A 21,885-nucleotide genomic window follows, 5' to 3' on the forward strand; every position below is an offset into this window, starting at 1 on the left:
ACTTCTAAGGTGGAGATTTGTATTCACTTGCTGCAAGCCCCTTCTAATGAGGACACATATTAGACCCAGGTTTAGTTAAACAATTCCAAATGCTGTTAATATGACTAGGCACCTTTCCCTCTATTTTCCCCTTAATTTTTCTTTTCTTTTAATGAACTCAGCCACCAGTGATTCAGGCTCTTGCCATTGCTTCTCAGCCTTTTGTGTTTCGTGCTCTTATGGTAACTCTTCCCTTTGGTCCCTGAAGTGGGGCAGCTGTGGCTGGCAGCAAGCAGCTCTATTTTCTGTCCTGTATCACTCCCTCTGTGACTTACCTGGAGTTAGAGGAAAGAGAAACCAATCCTGTCAAGAGACTGCAAAACCTCAGAGGCCACAGAAATATGGAAAAATATTTTAAGATGCTGCTCCTTTCAGGGGCTTCTGGAAATGCTCCTACTTTTTGGGAAGACCTCACTCTGCAGCAGAAAAACCCAGTGTCCCCATCAGCATACCTGCTGGCCTCCCAGGTCAGGCACCACCATCGTCTTGGGAACATTGTGTGTTTTATTAAATGCAGTAAACATGACAATTGGCTCACCTTTTCCTCCTGCTTGGGACGAGATAGAGGGTGAGCAATTGATTCATGCCCTATTCTTGGTCATAAGGGAATTCAGAGCCACCACACTACATTTATCTATCTGATAATGTGGGGAAGGGCTCTCTGAACCTATAGTAGCAAGGTTTTCCTCCAACTTGGCTTGTTTTGAGACAATAAAAGTGATAGTGCTAACTTTGATGGTCATAAAAGACTGATGAAGGGCTTTTTGCTGTAACTGTGTATCCTACAAAATCTACTCTTTGTGTGTAAGATATTAGTGACATTAAGCAATAATAATTAATTCAATTTGTATCTTTATTGAATCTGCAAGGGCCTGTCTTTGTGCTATATTTTCCTGCTCTTTAAATAACAGTTGCCATCTTTATGGTATTAAAGGGTAAAATTTAAGTGGTGAAATAAATTAGCCAAAATACAGAGCTTCAATTTTTTTGCTACTTTCTGTTTCTGTGTTTCTGAAGTTAGGCAAGTAGGTTTTCCCCCAGTGTTTTTCCAGGGATATCATGTTATCTGATATTTAATTACTTCCCTCTCATTGCACATTGTAGAATAAGATTTCTGATCTCCAGCACAGACTTGCATATTTTATTATCTTTATGGGTAATTCTCAAAAATATTCCTTTCATTTTGCCTTTTTATGCAGCTGTTAAAGGGCTTCCTTCTTAGCTAAGCATACCTGACATTAAATATTCACTGTGTATATTATGACTCCACATTTATAGTTTGTGAGTTATGCTAGTTTGGATGAGAGTTTGGCACACAATGGAGGTTTTCCATTTATTCTGGAAAAGCTTTGCATGGTAATAAGCCTTGCAGTTAGCTGAAGTACTCTTGTTTCCTAATGGAATCTGCTTTCTTTAGACTCTCGAGGAATTGAGTGAGAGCACTGTGGTAGCTGTGGTTTGTACCTACCTGTGCATTATCACACACCCTTGCACGAAGGAGCCAGGAGAGTTCTAGAAAATATCTCTACTGGCTTTGTTGTTTATATTTTTCATTCTATAGCCTTTCAAGAATTTCAGGTACTAATGAAACTCGAGTCCTAGCTGGGACCTATCTACTGGCCTTGCTGCAATCTACTGATTTTGCTGGGCAGGCATTTGTATTCATGAAATGTATTAAGTTATATGCTTCCAGATCAAGTTATATGCATGTCAGAAACAATTTCTTACATTGAGAGCTTTCTATTTAACTTCTTGAGCTTTATTGCATAAAAGCATTGAGGTATAAAATTATTTTTGTCAATCAGTTATAGTTGTTTGTGTTAAAAAATTGTATCTGTGTATGGTGAAACTCGTCTGGATAAATCTTTAGAGTGTAAGAACTGCTCTTCATTCAGATGACTTATAAAAAAATATGGAGAGAGAAATTAGAGCCAAACGGATACAGCTCAAACCCCCCAAAAAACTATTGATTGTCAGAATTGGAATGACCCGCATTGGGGTTTCAAACGGAGAGCTGGAAAAGAGGGGGAAGAGAAGGCAGGGTGTTTAGGCAAGTGAAAGATGATGAATAGCTAAAAGACACTGAAGGTCAGGAAGCTTGGAGCTCAGCCTAGAGAAAGCTCAAGGTGTGTGGCATTGGGACTGTGCCCTGTGTCACTGGTTTTGAGCGGCCAGCAAAGGAAGCGTCCATCTCCTTTCTAATCCCTCGTGCACACAGGGACACTGGGGGTTGCTATGAAAACTTTCAAGCTCTCATTGCAAATTCTCTCCAGCTACAGCAAATTATCGCACACAGAGATTTTGTCTGGCCGTTCTAATGCAAATGGGCAACATTGAGTCTTCTGTCACAAAAAAGTGATATTGAGCAAACCATCTGCATGGGTATTTTGCCTGGTACAATTGCTGGGAATATAGCTGTTTCACTCTACCATGCTTTCATTTAGAGTCAATTTAAAACTACTGTTTTTATTTGTGCCTTTCAAACTGTGAAAACTTTGACTCCTGTTTTGTTTCTAAAGATATTTACTAATGAGGAGCTGATGTAATTTGTTTTGGAGGACAGGCTCTTTTATACACGGAGTTTTATGAATTGAGATACAATCTCTGATAAACGTGGACAAAATTAATGGGCCTTTATGAGTGGCCAGAACAATATTTATTGTTTGCAAGCTGTGTTAACTCGTAGGGATCCCCTGACAAACCGGGGGAATGGCCTGTTGTGATTTGCAGCTGCCTGCGCCACAGAATGCGCTTACTAGAGCTTTCCACCCGCTATTCAGCTTGCTGTTGCCTGCTTGTTTTCTGTTTTAAAAAGTGTTTTCGTTGTCAAACTGCATCCAAACCATCCAGTGGAAGCAGCCCATTTGCTGGTGCTCCGAGACGCTTCGCTTTGTCCCTGCTGACACCCGATGATGGACGCAGAATATTCCGAGCCGAATGGTAAATATGAGTCTTCTACTTATGCCATTGATTTTAGAGATATTGATTTTATTCAGGTCCAGCACATGTTTTATGACTCTAATTGTATGTAGGTGAGGTCACAGTACTGTCCAGAGTTCTGGATACCAGCAAAATCTCATGGATGTAAATATGCAGAAAAGAGACAAACTGCATTGGGAAAAAAAAATCTTGTTCATAGGGGGGAAAAAATAAAATCTTGTTTGCATAATAGTGTGATAACAAAGGAAGATTTTTGGTTTCTGTTATTTCTGAAAACATGAAAATCCTACACAAATGTGTAGGATAATAACCACATCTGATAGTGTAAAAGGGTGTTCTATGAAATCTGACTTTATAGGCACCACAAAGCTACATAGCATAAACTGAGGAGGAGCTACCAAAAAGAGGGTATTTGGAATGCCTGCCTTGGTGAAATAGGGAAAAATGTAGGAAAACATGAAATTATGGGTACAAACTGAGTGCTGAGTTTTGGGAGAAGATTGCACCAAAAGCCACAGATATGGATGAAAAAGATGTGTAGAAGTCTGTGCACTATGTTTGCATTCTTTGCACTTCTAATTTATTAAGGGTTTTTCTGCTCAGTTAGTGCCATATCAAATACTGAAATTGAATAAGAGTGCTTCAAAGGAACTTTTCTGATTTGTTTCTAGAATCCTTGTTTGCATTTTAGGAATTAATGCAGTTCTTAGGGAACAATTCCACAATAATGTACATTTTGTTTTCTTGCACCACCTAAAGGGAACTGTTTGTGTGGTCAATCAAATGCAGAAGCCTTTGCAGAATTACATCTTTAAAAAAAAAAGTTCTCCAAAATATTTTTATGCTTTTAAATGTTTTTAAGATAAATAGGTGGCAGGTGTTTTCATGTTTTATCTCAGGTATGTGTCTGCATAATTTCTAAGGTGGAAAATCCCAATATTTCTTTCTTTTTGCTTCTCTGTGCTATATATGCTTGCTCTCTTGTTTTTTAACTCAGCAAACCAAAGAATGCTTTTAAAAATTACTTGCTTCTAAAAATCTAGAGGTGCTACAATGCTATCATACTTTTAAAAAAGGAAAAAAGTTTTCATTTTGATGGTGGAGACCTTTTGTTCCTCATCCTACTGTGCAAGTGTTTATATTTTATGTTTCTAAGGAAATTAATTTCAAACAGTTTCTGATTAGTGGCTTGGCCCTGCTTCATTGTCATGCTGATTTTCATATGGTTCTCTTAAAAATAAAATATCAGCAAGGCAGACATGGTAACAAGAGACAATCAGCAGTCCTGGATGTTTCTGGACACCTTAACGTGGGGAAAGCCTGTGAGGGAAGATGTACTGCCTGTGAGGAACTGGGCAGCCAGGTCCTGAGCTTGGTGTCCCAGGCAGAGAGTGAGGGAATGTGAGGTGAGGAGGGATGCAGCAGTTGGAGCAGCATGGGGAGGCACAGCCAGAGAGGGCACAATAAGAGTGTGGTGTCTTCTTCTCCCAAATCAGGGAAATTTAACATGGGCTGTATGGCATCACATATTGGGCTAGAACAAAGGGAGTGTAACTGGGAGCAGAGATGGAAAATGTCAGAAAAGTGAGATGCTGAGGGGAAATGCTGTGTTGTGGCTCTGGATGCAGCCAGCGATTGCAGCTCCCTGATGAATGAAGTGAGGCTGATGGCTGTGCCACCCCAGCACTGCTGTGCTGCAATAAACACAGAATTGGTGTCGTGGTCCCCAGCCAAGATGGTCTGTGCTTGCCAAATCACTGCTGGTTGAGGTGGGACTGTCAGCACTGGGATCTGACCTTCAAATCATTGCCCCTTGTACTGGGAGATGCCTGGCTTCCCTGCAGAATGTCACTAATCTAGGTTATTCCCTACTGGTGCTGGAATGTCCACATCTCTGAGACGTGTTATTGCTGCAGTTCCAGCATTCATTGCTCTTATTTGTCAACTTGAAATACATGAATGCCTGGTACACAGAAGTGCTCTGTAAATAGCAGGAGATGTGTAAAGGATTGGAGGAAAAAGCACAAATAAAGCTATTTCCACAGCACATTTAATTTTTTGTTTGCTTACATGTGGAAGACATAGTTTATTTATTTTAAATTAATAAAACTTCAGTTACTGAAGAGTTACCAAGAGTTTCTTCATGGCTACACAGTCAGTAGTGCTAAATTTACTCTCTTACTGCTGGCCAGGTGAATTTAATACTTGTTTAAGTTGATGAAATTGGGCTACTGCTTTCTAACAATGAAAAATGTGTTTCCTTAATCCTTCTAGGAAACTGTAAACTGGAGGGTCGTAGTTCACAGGTATTATCTTCCATTTTTTGCTCCTTTTCCCTTGGCACCACTGGCTGGTGAGCAGCCTTGTGCCACAGCATGTGTCCACACAGCAGAGCTCTGTTTAAGCCCATCATCCTGTGTTGGTGTCTCTCCTCCCCTTGGGTTTTATAAAAACTGCTATTTTATTATTATCTAGTAAAGAATTGTGTGTGCTGCATTCTGTCCTGTACGTTTGCTTCTTTGAGTCAGTTTTTTAATCTTGCTGGGATGAATGAGGCTTTGGAAAACTACAGTGAAGAGTTTAGTATACGGGAAGGCTTCAATGTTAACTTGCTTTCATTTATGTCCTGTGATATGTAAATCCATTCTGGTTTTTTCTGCCATATTTTAAGTCATGGGTTGGGTGCTGGTTGCATCCTTGTCTCCAGTGTTAATGGTGCGAAGAGCAGGACTGCAGCCTTAGCACTAAGGAGGCAACCAGGGCAAAAATGAAGACTACTCTCTGTTTTCACATTAGTCCTCCACCTAATTTTTTTTTCCCCTGACAGTAAATGTACCTGTTTTTTAGCTGGCAGAAATCTGTCAGCCTGGCACTTTGATCCTAAACTCAGGAATACGTTGTGATTGGATCATGGTGCTGGTTTTTCCATTTGCTGAAGCCTGCAGTAGCTGCTCAGGAGGAACACAATGCCCTGCTAACTCCGCTGTGTCAGTGTTGGCTTCGTCATGATACCAGAAACATCTTTTGCTCACTGCTAGTTTATAAAGCTTTTCCTGACTGTTTTAAAATTGATGCTGCACACTGGGAGAAGTTAAAGGTGGTTATTTTTTTTGGAAAAGCATGAATGCACAAATGTGCCTCTAGTTACTCTGTGTCAGCTAAAGTCTGAACACTTTTGATGAAAAGAATACCCTTTTTTGATGTTAGTAGATTTGATAGTAAGAGGGTTTTTTTTTCTGTTTTATTATTTTTTTTAAAACTGAAGATCATAAATTTGTATACTGCCTAGAGATGCTGAATTCCCAGGCTACAGATGATAGAGGATCTGAAGTCACTGAGAAATTACATTTAAAGATGCTGCTCATATGGTTGTAGAGCTCCAAAGTAAACTGCAGTCAAGTTGTTCGTGTAATTGTTTATAGATATTTTCATTCAATAGTTAAATAAATTTTACTTTTTTTCTTTCCTCAAAACAAACACAAAAAAAAGTAGGCAAAGGGAAAGCACTGTAAACTAAAAATATTACAAGGTTAGACTGAACTACAAAGTTGTATTTAGAGTTTTTATCAATTGTATTCTTTCCATCTGTTTGTGTTTGGGATAGGACAGGCCAGAGCTGAAACCTAGACTTATCTATTTCAGATCCTCCTAATTTGGCTGTTGGTAATTCAGAAGCAGCATCCCTTGAGGGCCTCGTGCCTTCTGTGTGCCATGCAGGGATACTCCTGACCCTCTCTGTGATTTATGTGAAACAACCACACTGACCTGCTGGCCAAAATGAATGAAGCTCTGTTTTCTGTTAACTGGCAAATTACTGCTGTGGTTTTATTTCTTCAAAAGGGTTAAAAAACTCGTGGGAAGCCCAAATGAAATTGGCTTTTTTGTTGTCTGAACTTGATTTTGTTACTCTTGCAGTGTCACCGTTTCACAGACTCTTGATCTTCTAGGCTAGACAGGATCTGCATTTCTAATACAAAAATTCAGGCTTTTTACAGATCTAAATGGAACAAAACCAGACAAGTTTCTCCAGAGTTATTAACCTGGAGCCTTCTCATAAGCACTAATTTTACTCAAAACTGACACATCAATTGCAGCAATTTTCCTTAAAATGTGAAACACTGTAATATCTGCAAATTTTAAGGGTTATTAAAAAAATGCATCTCCAGTAACACTTGAGAATTAAATTCTGGTAGGTTTAATATAAAATTTGCCTTTGTAGAGTAGATGTTTGCCAAATAGAAAATACATGTTCAAAATACAAAGGCTGTTCAGGAGACAGGGTCATAATGTTTGAGGGTGAAACATGAAATGAAATAGGGTATTTTGTTACAATAGGGTGCATTAAAAATATTTTGAGTTATATTTGCTGAATTTTTTATTCAATATTTCACTGTATGAAAAAATACAAATGTGCTGATACCTAGTCAGTATTTTCTTTTCCACTGTCTCCAACTAAATTGAAGCCCAGCTCCAATAATGATTTTCTTTCCCAACCTATCCTCTTTATTTCTAGTCTGTGAGAGTATAATTTGAGAAACACACCTATTCCCTGGGCAAGAACTAACAAAGTATGACTTGTTCTACTAGATGAGTTCTTTGCCCAAAATGAAATGCTCCCAAATTAGAGCTGGGGTTGTCTTGATGAAAACAATAAACTGAAGATTGAGAACTTGCCAATATCCACACTTCCCCATACCAAACTTATTATTTGTCAGGTGTGTCATCATGTGTCTTGCCACCATTCACCAAAATAAATGCCAGTGGAGTAAATGCCAGTCTGGCATTAATCTTGAATATAAGCAATGAATATGGGAAAATTGTGGTGATTATTTTGATAAATGATAAATTTTGGTGTGATGTGTAATTTGTGGTAAGAGTTCTGGAAGACCTTCACTGAGATGGACATAATTTGGTGCTCATAGTCCATACAGACAGGTTGGCTTGGGAAGAACAATGGAAGTTGCTTTCATGGTAACAAATAGTTTGGAAGTTGGTTTTGGCTATAGAGTTTTATTTGTAACTGTTTTTGGGTATAACTGTGGTGTTCACAGTTTTTGTCTAGTTAGATATTTCCTTCACATTTTTCCTACTAGGGTAATTTTCACTGTGTGTCTTTAGAGCTGAAATAAAACGTCAATGTTAATCCATAACATTATTTGAATGTTACACTAACTGATACTGTACGAGCAGATTCAAAGTGTGAATTAACTGGAACAGAAGCAAGTTTAGTAGGAGCTGTCATGTTGAAAGCAGAGCAATGGGACATTAGAGCTATAGTAGAATATCCTTTAAAAGTTAAGGTTACAATTCTAGCAGGTTATTCTTCGAGTCCGAAGATGGTCCTTTGGTTGGACACTTCCTCATGCCAAGTTGTGGGATGCAGCAGCAAGGAGCAGTTGCCCATAGCCTGTGCAGCCAGAAGCTGGTTTGATGAGTACATTCATATCCCATTCATTCTTGGGCCTGTTGGAGCCATTTCCCAGTGGGGTTGTCTGGATCCTGTGATGGGAAATTATATGGGAGCTGAAAACTGTGTTTCAGGGAGAGGCAACAACTGGCAAGCAATTCCACTTGCTCCTATGTAGAAATTACACATTTCACCTGGGCATGTACCAAGGTAAACAGACCCTGGTTCCTGGGAGGAAAACTCCATTTGTTCCCAAGCTGCTCCGTGTGCAGTCTGGGAACCTTTGCATTGGGCCAGGGTGTGGGGGTGGAGATAGCAGCTACTTTACTTGTCTGACTTTTATCAACTGCTGCAAATCTGTCAGAGACCCAATGTGAGTTTTGGTGTCTGAGGAAGGAACTACCACAGAGTTCAGAGAGTTCCTGCCTTGAGCTCTCAGCTGCAGGTTAGTGCCCTGACAGCAAGATTTTTCCAAAGCTTATCTAACAAGTGCTGCCTTGTCATCAAACTTCTTTAAAAGCACCCTCAATCTACTTTGAGGTTTCACTATGATAGAGATGTAAATAACATGGAACATTTTCGTGGTCATTTGATAAATTCAGAAATAGTTTACTCCTCTGTAACCTGCTCCAATTTTTACGCAAATTCTTAACCACAATGTATTATACTAAATGGCAAGAGAGTAAAAATTCAAACCAGATATCATGTGACTCTTGGAAATTTGCCCTCTCCACAGGGGATCTGATGTCCTTAAAAGCATTAAACCTGTCCATATCGCTGTATTTCTATTTCATAATTAGCAGGTGACTAAACTTTTGCAGTTTTGACTGCTTTACTACACTGTGCAGGTACTTAATGTTTTTGCACACTTGGATTTCATAGAATGGATTGGGCTGGAAGTGACCTTAAGTTCTAGATCCAACCCCCTTGCCATGAACAGGGACACCTTGTAGTAGCTCAGGTTGCTCAGGGCCCCATCCACCCTGGCCTTGAACACCTCCAGGGATGGGGCATCCACAACTTCACTGGACAACCTCTTCCAGTGCCCCCACCACCCTCACAGTAAAGAATTTCTTCCTAATGCCTGGAATCTAAACCTGCCCACTTTCAGTTTAAAGCCATTTACCCCTTCTCCTATCACTGCATGCTCTTGTAAAAAATCCCTCTCCACTTCCATCAAGATGAATATCCAGAAAGCTTTTGGTAATATTAGAGAGACAAGTGTTTTAAAAAGAGTGAGCTTTGGCCAGATAACCAGATGAACCAGATGTTTTCTGGTTCACTGTCTGCTGTGCTTTTGCCTTCCATTCCCTTTTGTCTGTGCTGTTTCCTTGCAGCCCCTGCTGTGGAGCTGGCAGGCCAGGGGAGAGGGAAGCAGCCAACCACAGCTCCCGCACAGCAGTGCTCTTGCCACCACTGCTGTCCATCAGGAAGCAAAAGGCATGTCAGGCTTTACAATTATTTGCTACTAGCTTGTTCTTCCAGGCTTTGCTGCCTTCTGAGGCACAAGAAGTTTGGCCCACCTTGTCAGTATTGTGTATTAACTCTACTTGTCAGTGCAGGGATTGCTTCACTGTTGTCCTTGCCAGGTCTGATGCTTAGTCATTGAATGTCTTTCCCTGACTTGTTGCTTCATTTTTCTTTCATGTCATATAGCATGCACGAGCTTTTGCTGAATGATAGATGCAGAATTATTTATCATTTTAATATATAAAGGCTTGATGCATACCTGAGTCTGATGAGTAAGGAAGTGGTTGTTTAAGTTGCAGTATTTAATTTATATTTTGTAGCTCAAAATAAACAGTGCAAATCCATAGGCTTCTTTCCAATTAATCATGCTTATAGTTCTACTGTGAAGCTGTGTCTTCTTTTCTCTATTTTTATTCCTTCTGTCTGTCAACCTTGCCATTTGTTTATCCCCATTTGTTTTACTTCCTCTCAAGCCTTTAAATGACTTTGAGAAAAGGTCATTTATTGGGTGTGTAGCTTGGGTTGGAATCTCTTAGTGTAGGCAGTGGGAGTTTTCCACGGGAGTGACACAGGTGAGAGGCACCAGTTCTGGCACCAACATTAAAGTAAAGAGGTAGGGCCAGTTTTAGGATGAACATAAGCTCTAAATTATGATCTGAGTGTAAAATTGGAGTAGCCTGTTTCTCTGTTCTGCTCAAGTCTGTAGCTTCATACCAAGCTTTTACAGAGCAGTGTTTAGTCAGACCTGCACAGCCCGTGGAATTTTATCCATTAATCTCTCTACCAGGCTCAGTAATGCGTGTCTGAGCTCATCCTCTGTCTTCAAAATTTGTTTGACAACTAAAAATTATAAAAAACAAAAATATTTTTCATCCTAAAAGAGAAGTATTCTGAAGGTATACTTTGAAGTCTGTTCCTCTTCCCAAAGACTTTGAACTCTGCAACATATGTGAGAAATGCAAGTTTAAGTTATTTTCAGTAGATAAAAAATAACTACAAAATATTTGAACATGAGTAATTTTTTTTTTTAGTACATCTGGGTTGTCCTGGCATTCCTTATATAATCCCATGTGCATGGAAATGCTGAATTTGCAATTTATTTGCATCATTTCAAGAGACAGCACCAGAAGGACTTACAGAGGCCACATACTCAGCCAAAACTTAACGCAGACAGAAAACTGAGTGGTTTTAGCTCTAAAGCTGGAAATAGTGGCTTTATCAATGTGTGTCTGTTATACAACTCTCAACCAAACTTTTGGAGTTTGCATCTTCACAATAGGGAATTTTCTAGTGCTAACACTTTTTACCAAGTAGGCAGGACTTCCTTAGAGGTGCCCACGTTGTCAGTCCATGGTGTCTAAGAAGCAGGAGAAAAATAACCTTATTGTTACTGTCCTTTTGTTTTCCAACTGCTACAATCAGTTAGTTTTGTTAGATGTACATCAAATGCTTCTTTCTAGGAAAGCACAGTAACTGCCCTGAACACGGAATGTGCTGTACACTGAGAACATTTCGTGACCAGCAGAAGTTTCTTGCACCCCCTGATGTATTTTTGTGCTGCTGTGATTCCAGGGAGCCAAAGGTTCTCTCACTGTTGTCAGAGCTGAAAAAAATGCAGCCTTAGAAACTTATAATCTTCTTCTGGGGGATTTTAATGAAATATTCAAATAAGGAGAAAATAGCTCTTAAACAGAAGTAAATGTAAACTTGGGGAAGGTAGCTGGGGCAAATTGATAAAATACATTTTGTGTGAGTTTGACTACGTGCACCAGTTTTCACATAAATAAACATCATTACGGTGTGCTTCCAAATCTTGATGAATTTTTTTCAGCTGTGTACCATGGTATGGTGCCAGAGACCTGAAGAGCTACAAATCAGAGCTTTGCAGCCTAATTTCTCAGGGAGCTGAAAGCTTCTGTGTGTTAGTACTAGCTTTGGATAAGACACCTCTTGGAGTTGCTCTTTCACTAAATTTTCAGGTCTGTATATATTAATTTTCCAAATTAGTAACTTATAAAAGTAAGTGGAATATGGATTACATGGACGCTGGTATTATGCATGGAATATGGATTACATGGATCTGGGAATCTCTGTTAATAAAAGGCATAAAATACCTTTTCTTGTCTAAGTAATTGTGAGGCTTGCTGGGACAGAGTGGGGGCAAAAAATGAGCCCTGCTCCCATTTTTAAACTGTTTTTTTTCAGTGTATATGAGTTTTCTACATGGTTATTTTATTCTCCAAAATGTATCTGTGCAAGAATTAGCCAAAACAATGACTCTTCTACTTTTCTCCTTTGCATTGTTGCACATGTTTTACTGCACATAAGGCTTATTTTACATTCCACAGGAGCCTGCCAGGATTTTCCATTCTGTTTCAAAGCAAGAGTTCACATATGAGTGTTTTCTCGCTCTAGTAGTGGAAAAGGTTTGTTGGCGTGTGCTGTGATAACTCTGCAGAGTTAAAACTCAGAGGAACAGGAATCAAGCATTTGAAAAGGTGGAAAGGTATTTTTATTTTAATAAAAGTGATGAGCATTTTATTTTCTTTGGGTATGAATGCTGTTTGCCTTGCAAATGAGAATTCAGCTTCTCAAATCAAAGATCATTTCAGCAGTTGTGAATGTTTGAATGAAACAAAACATTAAGAGATTGCAAAAGTAATGCAAATGAGCGAGGAATTTTATCTTTTTAAAAGTTGAAGTAAATTGAGTAGAGGGGATGTGAAACTGATATGTAGCAAAAGAAAGAGGCATTTAACTGCACTCAGAACCCTGCTTGTAATACAGGTATTTTAGCAACTGCATTTTCCCCTTGGATTCAGAGCTCTGTTTGAATGTCAGTGTAACATGCACTAGAACACAAAGGCTTTGGGGTTTGCTGTGTGCATTTTATTGCACGTGCCTGTTCAGGAGCATGGGTGACAAGCCCTGGACAGTTGCCTCTCTTGGGATGCCATGTCACAGGTTGTCCTTTTGTAAGCTAAAATCAGGGCTGCAGCCTGGGCGTGCCAGGCACAGGCGATCCCTTCAGCAGGCAGCTTGTGTCTTACACTCTGCAGGGCACTCCCTTCTGCAGTCCAGTGACAGCAGACACTGACAGGGAGCCAGCAACTTTGGAACAAGGTGTTATTTATTCACCCCCTGAAAATGTCTGTTGGATGCACAATACGGTGATGCATCAGATGTAGCTTTGTCTCCAAAAAGACCTACAACGATAGGCTTTACTTGCTCATTGAGAAATTCCTCTAAGCCCAGGTAAGCCTTTCCCTGGCAGGGAGAGCTGGCTTAAGCTGTGTTTTACGAGATGGATTCATATCCCCTGTGTCAGCCCCACATGCACTCTGGTTGTTCTGGCACAGCCATACAACTGTCATGTGACCCAGAGCAGGGACTGGATCTGACTTAAAAATGAAAAAAAAACCCAACGTGTTTTGTGGCTTTTGTTTTGCACGGAGAAGCCAGATCTGATTGTCAGCACGGCTGTGTAAACAGGCATGCTGGCATCACTGTAGGGTGCAGGCAGCAGCGTTTCAGGCAGGCACTACTGTGGGAGGCTCTTGTGGATGAAATCATATCGTGAGCTTACAGCACGTCTGTGTGGGGGTCAGCCTGTGCTCTCCTTACTGGCACAGTCATGCTGATTTTTGGTTTTCTTTCCCTGCTTCATTCAGACCCTTTTTCTTTTCTTGAAGTATGAAATAGCCTTTGATTCAGTTGTAAGCTTTGGGAAAATTAACACATTCAAATATGGATGGATTTATGCAGGCAGTCTCCCCAGTTAATGGTGTTGGCACTGTCAGTTCCTTTTGAAGCTGTGTCTTTGAGACATTTACCTGCTTGCTTATTTTCCTTTTTTCTTCCCTGCTTCGAAGCTTGGCAACCTCTTTATAGTTCACTTTCTTCTTCACCAAGGAAGCAGAGTTAAAAGTTGGAGAGCACATCTGACAACACTGATCAAAAATAAGCATTATTCTACTTCTTCCCTTTTCTACTTCTACTCTAACCTCTACCTCCACTCAACTTAATCTTTAAAACTTCCAGTGCAGTAGTTGACCAAAATAGTTAAATTTAAATATTTTGGGAGATGCCTCCATCTTCTGTCTTCCTGAGATGCCTCCATCTTCCCTCTTCCTGACTTCCATTTTCTCCTGTGGGCTGATTATACTGTCTTGTTATCTCTCTTGGCTCCTGGGGTTGGTTGCAGATACATCTCTAATGTGAGAAGATGGCAGAAGCTGCCACTGTTATTATTGGGTTTTGAATATGTTGCAGTCTGGTATTTTCCTGCTTCTAGAGCTCTTTGAAGAGCATGAGAACCAGTTGTGTGTGCTTTTTGAAGTTCTTCCTCTTGAGTGAGACAGGAATTCCAACTGGCTGTTCCTGCTGATATGTGAACCCAAGAGCTTTTCCTTAGGACTGCATCCTGAAAAATGGATGTGGTGACATAATGGCCACCCTGGTTTTTTATCCTTTTCCTTCTCCTTCTTTCCTTCTCCTCATCCCAGCTCATTGAGGAGAAGCACATGCAGGCATGCCTGAAACCATGTAGAGATACCTGCAGCATTGCTAGAATTGGCATGCAGAAGAAATTGCAGGTTGTCTGTGTTTGCTGGGGAGGCCTTAGAATTTGATACCAATCTGATTGTTACTTAATTCAGGTTTCAATGCTTGAAACAGCAAAATTTTATGAAGTCGTAGTGATTTGAATGAAACAAGATACAATCAAGAGGAAAGGAAGTGACTGAAGGGCCTTTAGCATGCCCTTATTAAGACTTGTAACCAAAATACATGTAGAATTTAGAATTAAAGACCAAGTCTGCTTTTACACTTCTCATCTGAATATTACAGTTTCAAAGGGGAAGGATTAGTTTGACTCGTCATTTAACACAGGAGAGAAATGAGAGGTGGAAAAACGTCTGATTCACCAGTTAGTACACATCCAAAATTGTCACGTTAGGCTTCTTTTGTATATGCATGGCTGCAATTTCCCCTGTGCTTAATGCAGGGAGATGAAGCATTTCAGGAGACCTGGCAAAAGGGCTGGGGAGTGTGCTGTGTGCGGGGAGATGCTGCCAGCCCTTGCCTGCACCGTGGCTGTGCCTGCACTGCTCCATGCTCGTCCTTCCAGCCCCTGCAGCCGGGCGCTGGGCCCTGGGACAGGCCTCAGCGTGGGAGCACCACGTGTGGGCACAGCCTGCTGGGCTGCTCTGCCTTGATGAATTGGCTCTCAAGGCGTTCCAAAAGCACATGTGAGAGATAAAATGGGTGTCATTGATGTAGCTGGTTTCAATGTTTTAATGCAGAGATATAAGCTCTATTTTTTCAGTGGAGCAATGTGCCGTGCGCTACTCTCACCTCCATCCCTTCCTCCTTCCATGATTTCCTTTTGTTATTTTTCAGAAACACAGGTATTTGGCCCCCTAGATGTTTTGAGGCTGCTAGTGCTGTGATGCGTCAGGAACACAACTATTCTGGATATTCACTTTATCTAGGCCACTGTTCTACAGTTGCAACAAAATATACATAGCTTGTCAGGAGCAGAGCAAAGACTTTCCCTTATACACTGCTAGCCCTTAAGTGCAGTCAGATTCATCTCCATACCTGAGTCTGCACAGCTTAAGAAAGTCTGTGTTTTTTTATAAATAGAGAACAAAAAGGAATGCAGAAAGGAATCTACATTTAGACAGTTTGATGCAGTTTCCCCACAATGTGTCACTGCCTTGCAGTCCCTGCATTACCACTAGCACTGCTTTACAGGATGCTCTCCACAGGACAGTTCTGCAGTGATCAGTGGTCCCAGCTGTGACACCCTGTAACAGAGACACCTCCACAGCCACTTTGGGGGCCACTTGGTCTGGTCTGATTGAATTGAGATTCTTTGAGCAGGGACTATGATCAGGAGTAATGTGGAGTATAGTATACGGGCAATGTGGAGTATAGTTTGAAGAGCAAAGCAGAGAGCCCAACTGGAAACCAAGAGATAGCTCTTGGAGTGAAATTGCTGTCTAGGTTGATACTGCTGGCATTGAATATTCAGTGTTTTGGAGGAGAGATACCAGTTGGATGGGTATGTATTTTGTGTGTTGTGGAATGCCAAGCTGATATGCAGAACTGATTTACTACTTGATGTTTGTCTCATGACAGGGAGGTGGGAGGTGGAGCTCAAAAACAACAGTCATTTAGTCCTCAGTTTCTTCCCCAGTTATTTTTCTTTATTGTCTTTCTGTGTTTTATTATAGCTGCAGAAGATACGTTCCTCTAATAAAAGATGGTGACACATATATATATACATATACCTGAAGTCCCTCTGCAATTACCAGTGTAATAAAAGCAAGTGATTCGGTGACTTTCTTTCAAAGCTGTAAACAAATGATGAAATTAAGGATCTGCTGAAGGTGATAATTTTCCACGAGGAGATTTGATGGTCTTGTGCACACACGTGAAAGCTGCAGAGCTCCCAAGCCCTGCTTCTGGCCCTGGCAGAAGCTGTGGGGTGAGCGAGATGCATCACTTCTCCCCGGCTTCCGTGTTAAATAGTTTCCTCTATTAACTGGCCAAATGGTTTGTTTCCTCTGGAGCACTTCATCGGAGAGCTGCCAAACCTGACATACAGTGGATCCTGTCTTGTTCTCTGCCGAGTCTCACTGAAGCCAGTGGGTGTGCTTGTTAGGCTGTAATTAGACTTTGTTATGAGTAAGCAGCATCAGGCTGTAAACTTAATATCCTTCTGAGGTGAGTGCTGCTTAAATAATAAGCAGCCTTCTGTTTTGTCTATTCAGCCTAGTTTAAGTCCAATAAGCTTTCAAAATGAAACACTATATTGTATGGCTCTAATAATGTCTTGTAAACAGCAGCTATTTCATACTGTGTTTAGAGCTGCCTTATATTTGATGAAAATACATACGCTGATGAGACCCTTACTTAGTAATATATGCTTTCTAATTCAAATATTTTTCTTTTACAAATGAGCTCTTCCTGGACTCTCTTGGCCTCAGCACTAGCACTCATCTTGCATACTACTGTGCCTTCTAAAGCAATTATTGCTTACATGCTGTGCTGTACTTGCTGTAACAAACATTTTCATATGGGATATAAAATAAAATAGACCTAGATATTTCAAACTTTGCATTAGCTAGAACTCCTTAGGGAATCCTGGTTTGTTTTTTCTTCAATTGTCTTCCTTTTGCTTCCCATGTTTTACCTATGAAAGCAGCAGATTCTGAGTACTTTTGGAGTAATTTGACGAGGTTAGGAGGTGAGTGATGGCACTCAGTGAGACTTGGGAATGCATGAACTCACAGAGAATATGATTCTGGTGGTAGAAATGCAGCCTGCACTATTTTAAATTAGTAAGTCAGCTGCAGAAATTCCAGTTGGCAACGCACAATCCTTGAGCTCTCTGTGCTCTGTAGATCCACGGGAGAGGCATGACAGGAGAGCACACCTGAAGCTGCCTGTATTGCCAAAATATCAGGTAACTGTGGTGGTTTCAAATGTGTGGGCTGTCCTTCCCTTGTCACCTGCTGTCCCTTCATCTGGCACATCCCTTTCTCTCATGGCCATGTGGCCTCACACCGTGGGTTGGCTGTGCCACTGCAGCTCTGTAAGCTGTGCAGCTCTCCTGTGAGCTGAAGTGTAAGCTAGAATGGAAAAGGAAAAAAGGATCAGGCTTTTTTCACCAGTGTCACATCCTTGCTGGGTACAGCTAGTGGGGAAAGGGAGGGGAGGGATGCAGTGGTGAGGAATGGGAATTGTTCAGTGCTGCTCTCACTCTGAGCGGTGAGGCCGTGGTGTCAGAGCACATCCCACAGCCGACTTACTGCCGCGTCAGACAGAGCTCCTGTGCAGCGCTTCAGATGCTTTTGCTGCTTGTGTACACTTTTAACAAAGTGAATGTGATTGGTTCAATGCCCATTCATCACGTGGTTGGGAGCGCTCAGGACCACATGAGGTCGGTGACCAGCTCTCTGCTAACAGGTTGCACTTTTGAAGAGGCACGAGACAGAAACCGCTCCCCATGTGCGGCCCTGAGGAGCCACCGGGCCACCTCCCCTGGGATGGGCTCTTCCTGCCCCAGTGGGTTTCTGTAGGGATGAAAATAGGAAGAAGTGTGTGAGGGCAGGTCTGGGTGAAATGGTTACCAAGAAGGGGGAATAAAGCATGAGGAGGGAAGGGGCTCCCCCTGAGGCATTCAGGCTGTGGTTGTGGTGTATCAGACCCGTCGGGGCTCTTCAGCACTGGGGGAGGCTTATGCAGGCCCAGGAGGCACCACAAGAAGGGATGAGCAGGGGAGATGTATTTTGCGTGGATTTTGACTTTCCCCTCTAGCGCTTTCTAAACAGAACAAGAGGAACAAAACCTTTCCTCCCAAATGTTTCTTCATAAAAGGTGTAAAAACAACTGAAAACCTTGTGTTATGCAGATAGCTCAGAGGGCACCTTAAACACGAAATTCAGCTGTTTGAAGTTGTTTTTTGTAAGTTGCATGTATGCCTCTAAAATTTCTAGGTGATTAGATGTTTGTTTAACAAAAGAGCTTGTTTTCTTTTTCTAAACTAAATATCCAAGATTTGAAAGGACTTCTTAGGCAAAAGAGCCACCTTCTCATCCCAAGGACTAATTACTGAGACCTTCTGTTTCTCTCAGGAGTCTCATCCTCTTAGAATACATATTGCATTTTCAGAGCACATTTCCTTGCTCAGAGTTTCTCTTGTTGGGATTAGCTATTGTAGTGCTGTCACCTACCCTGCAGGGTTGCTCCTGCTTGGCTGCACGGGGGAGAAAAGGGGGAAATTACTGCAGCTCACAAAGATGCTTTGCCCTAATTATAATTCTTACATTGAGGAGGAGCAATGGTCCACCCCAGTGCTGACCATGGGAAAGCATGCATTTGCCAAGTGTGCACTCCTGGAGATCCAGGACGAGCAATGACCTCTATTCAAGTATAAAGAAAAGTTCTAATTTAGTTACTCCAGGTGTGAGTTTGATCAACCTGTTTCTCTTATTTTGTGTTGGTTTTTTTTTTTTCCCCTCTTGCAAGTATATATGTTTTTTAAGGGAGGCAGGTGTTATTCCTTACAGCAGAAAAGGACTTAAGTTTCTTTTTATTTGGTTAAGTAAAAATGGGGTGTCAGTACATGTACAGGCTACTTTTGGGGCAGTCAGAATGGCACCTACTACATGGCCTTGACTACCCTAAGGGAACAGAAGGACTCTGGTTTTTAATTTCCACAATTTAAGCACAGTAAAATGCTGTCATACAAGGTCCATCAAGATCCTGTAAGTTTGATGAGGCCCTTTTCTTCTGTTATTTTTCCTTGCTAAGCTGCTTGATCCTCCAGTGGCCTTCAAACTTCTGCATGCTGTGAAGTAACGAAGCAGAACATTAAATCTTTTAAATCCTAGGAGTGCCAGCAATCCACCGAGCATTTCACAGTGCTGTTGTCAGTGAAGAATGCTTGTGTGTTGTATTCTCTACATTGTAATCCCCTGAGTGTGAAATTAGATCTGGTACCAGTTTATTTTTCTCTTCTTTAATTCTTTTTCATATCAAATATTAAATGTACTGTAATCACCCTATCTGTTTCTGGGTATATAAAGCAAAGGATTACCCTTTGATAAGTAGGTTTCCAACTTCTTTTTTTTTAGTAGCATACCTTAATAGTACAATTTCAATGGAATAAAAGATTGTGTGAAAAATTATAGGCTTCTCCCCCCCTTTATTTCTATGTGTAGGCTCTTTTTGAATGTTTATTAATGTCAGTCCTATGCATCACTTTTTATATTTCAAAAATCTGCTTTAGTAGCATATGGCCTTTTTGTGATCAAAGTTGGGCTTAATGAGTGCTTTCGAAGCATTACTTTACCAAACATAATGATAGTATTGTATTAACTTCAAGTTTCAGTAGCACAGTACTAACAGTGTCTTAAATAAAGAGTTAAATGTTCTTATCCTTTACTCCATTTTTGTTGATCACAAGTGTTAACTCACAAGTCCTTTTTTTTTTCTTTTCCCCCTCAGTTTAATCAAGTCAGTACATTATTTTATATCTGTGTCTTCAGCTGTGAAATGAGACTAATGCTTACCTGGCACATCGAGGAGTAAAGTGAAAATAGCTAGTGTCTGGGGTTTAGAGGGGGGCAGGGGAGTAGGGAAAATGTGTGAGTGACTGATATTTAGTAGCTGGCACGGATGTGCAGCTATCTGCAAGGATGAAAATATGTAGACGACTGAAAAGACATGAATGAGATTGAATTGGATTAGTTTGAACAAAGAAATCCAGTGGTACACATGGCTTAAACAGCTGAAATTGCACTGTGCTCACCAGCATGATGAAATCCTTTCTTGTGATACGGGAAGCCCCTGTGTTGTGAAGAATGGAGACAGTTCATGTTCCTTTATGGAAAACTGAGCTACTTAGGAGATGTTCCTCTAAGGAAACAGCAGGTAGTGCTTTTTGTAAATGTGGTTTGAGTTTGCAAGTCTTACTGCAAGTAAATTCAAATAGGGGGATTATATTTTTTGCATTTAGTTGACCAAAGAGAAGAAAGGACATGCTTTCATGCCTGTAAAAAAACAAGTTGTCCTTGCTGTTGAGAATACTGTTGCTCTTCATCTGAAAATGAAGCTAGTTTAAAAAAATTGTCCAACCATACACGATGCACAAGGTCTGCTGCTGTAGAGAAACATGCTTATTCTTTGCCTTAAGTGAATAAATTTATTCACTGATTTATCTTCACTCAGGACTGTAATGTTGTGAAGTTGTGAGGGACTTTGTTGTAATGAATCCTGGAATGACAGGATACATTGTCCTACCTAAAACAGCCAGGTAAGGCTGTGGAAAACCTAAACTTCCTTATACTGATAAGCTTACAGGAGGTGCAGACTAAGACTAGCAAAGAACGAGGATTCTTTTTTCTTTAAAGCTGATTTGCAAAAATAGTTTCATGCCTTTTAAAATAATAAGTAACAGCTTTGAGTATTCAGAGATATCCTTGTTTGAGAACAATCTAAACTGCTTTTGTTCTTGAAGTCTTCTGTAATTCTGTTCTGTGATTGTGGGTACGTCAAAAGCAGTGTTTGTTGAAGTTGCATTCTTTGCCTTCCCATGGCCTTACATGTTTTTAGTGAAAAATATGAACACTTGAAATGTTGGAATTTCCTTTAAGATCAGCACTCTAGGCTTTCCCTTCCATTTTTTTTAATCAGGGCGAGTATGTCTGAAAAACTATGCTGACATGGCAGTTATTGTCCACATGACAAATGTTTACATTGTGCTGCAAAATCAAGGAAAGCTCAGGCAAAAAAATTCATTGTTTGAGATTTATTTAACATACAGGTGCGTGTGGTTTCAGGATGTTGTTGCATCCCCTGTTTCCTGGAAAACCCTCTGATATAATAATCGTGGTATTTTTCTCCAGTGTGAAAATTGCTGCTGCTAGCTATGCTTTTCTGGCTTCTAGAGGTGCTTAATGAAGATTTCTCTTTAAAATCCCTTGAGAAGTACAGCCAGATCAGAGTGGCTCTTGGAGCAGACCCTCCTTTTTATCCCTTTCCTTGCAGGGAGAGTAATTCAGCTGCTGTGCTGAACCCTCCCTGCTGCCTGGGGTGGCTCACAGCAGTTCATTTGCCCGTGACCTCTCCTGTGAGAGCTGTTGCACTCATGTTGGTCAGTGCAGTTCTTGCTCACACTTAATAAAGGCAGGTCCTTTTGATGCTCTTGGCACAGTTCTGCATGCGAAGGCCCTTGGCTGCAATGATTTGGTCACAGTTAAAGCATAATGAAGTCATGCATGTTTGCTCATTTTCCGCCCAAAAGGCTTGGTGAGAACCTGTGTATGCCTTTGTGTTAGGAATATCTCATACCCAAGAGATAATTTTTGTTTTAAAACTGAGCGAGGAAGTGTGGAGGAACCTATCTTTCATGATCTTTAGGATGGGTTTGTTTCAGTGGGTCACTACTTATGTAGAGAAAATTTCATTACTCAAAAAAACCCCAGGGCAGCCAAGTGCAAAAAACTCTGTATGTG

The 21,885-nt window shown here is 40.8% G+C and overlaps 1 protein-coding gene across 5 annotated transcripts in view; it reads left to right on the forward strand.

Moving 5' to 3' along the window:
• NHSL1 (NHS like 1) overlaps window positions 1-21,885 on the forward strand; it is a 174,389-nt gene that overhangs the window by 29,311 nt on the left and 123,193 nt on the right. Inside the window, exon 1 of one of the 5 annotated variants that reach the window (XM_063151454.1) lies at window positions 2,937-2,979. The exons of the other annotated variants lie outside the window; for them this stretch is intronic. Within the exon in view, the coding sequence (XP_063007524.1) occupies window positions 2,949-2,979 (31 nt within the window). The 5' untranslated portion in view covers window positions 2,937-2,948. Of the gene's footprint in view, window positions 1-2,936; window positions 2,980-21,885 lie in introns of those variants that run through there. 5 annotated transcript variants of the gene reach the window in all.

The sequence above is a fragment of the Melospiza melodia genome, chromosome 3, assembly GCF_035770615.1.
Source record: "Melospiza melodia melodia isolate bMelMel2 chromosome 3, bMelMel2.pri, whole genome shotgun sequence".
Lineage (NCBI taxonomy): Eukaryota > Metazoa > Chordata > Aves > Passeriformes > Passerellidae > Melospiza > Melospiza melodia.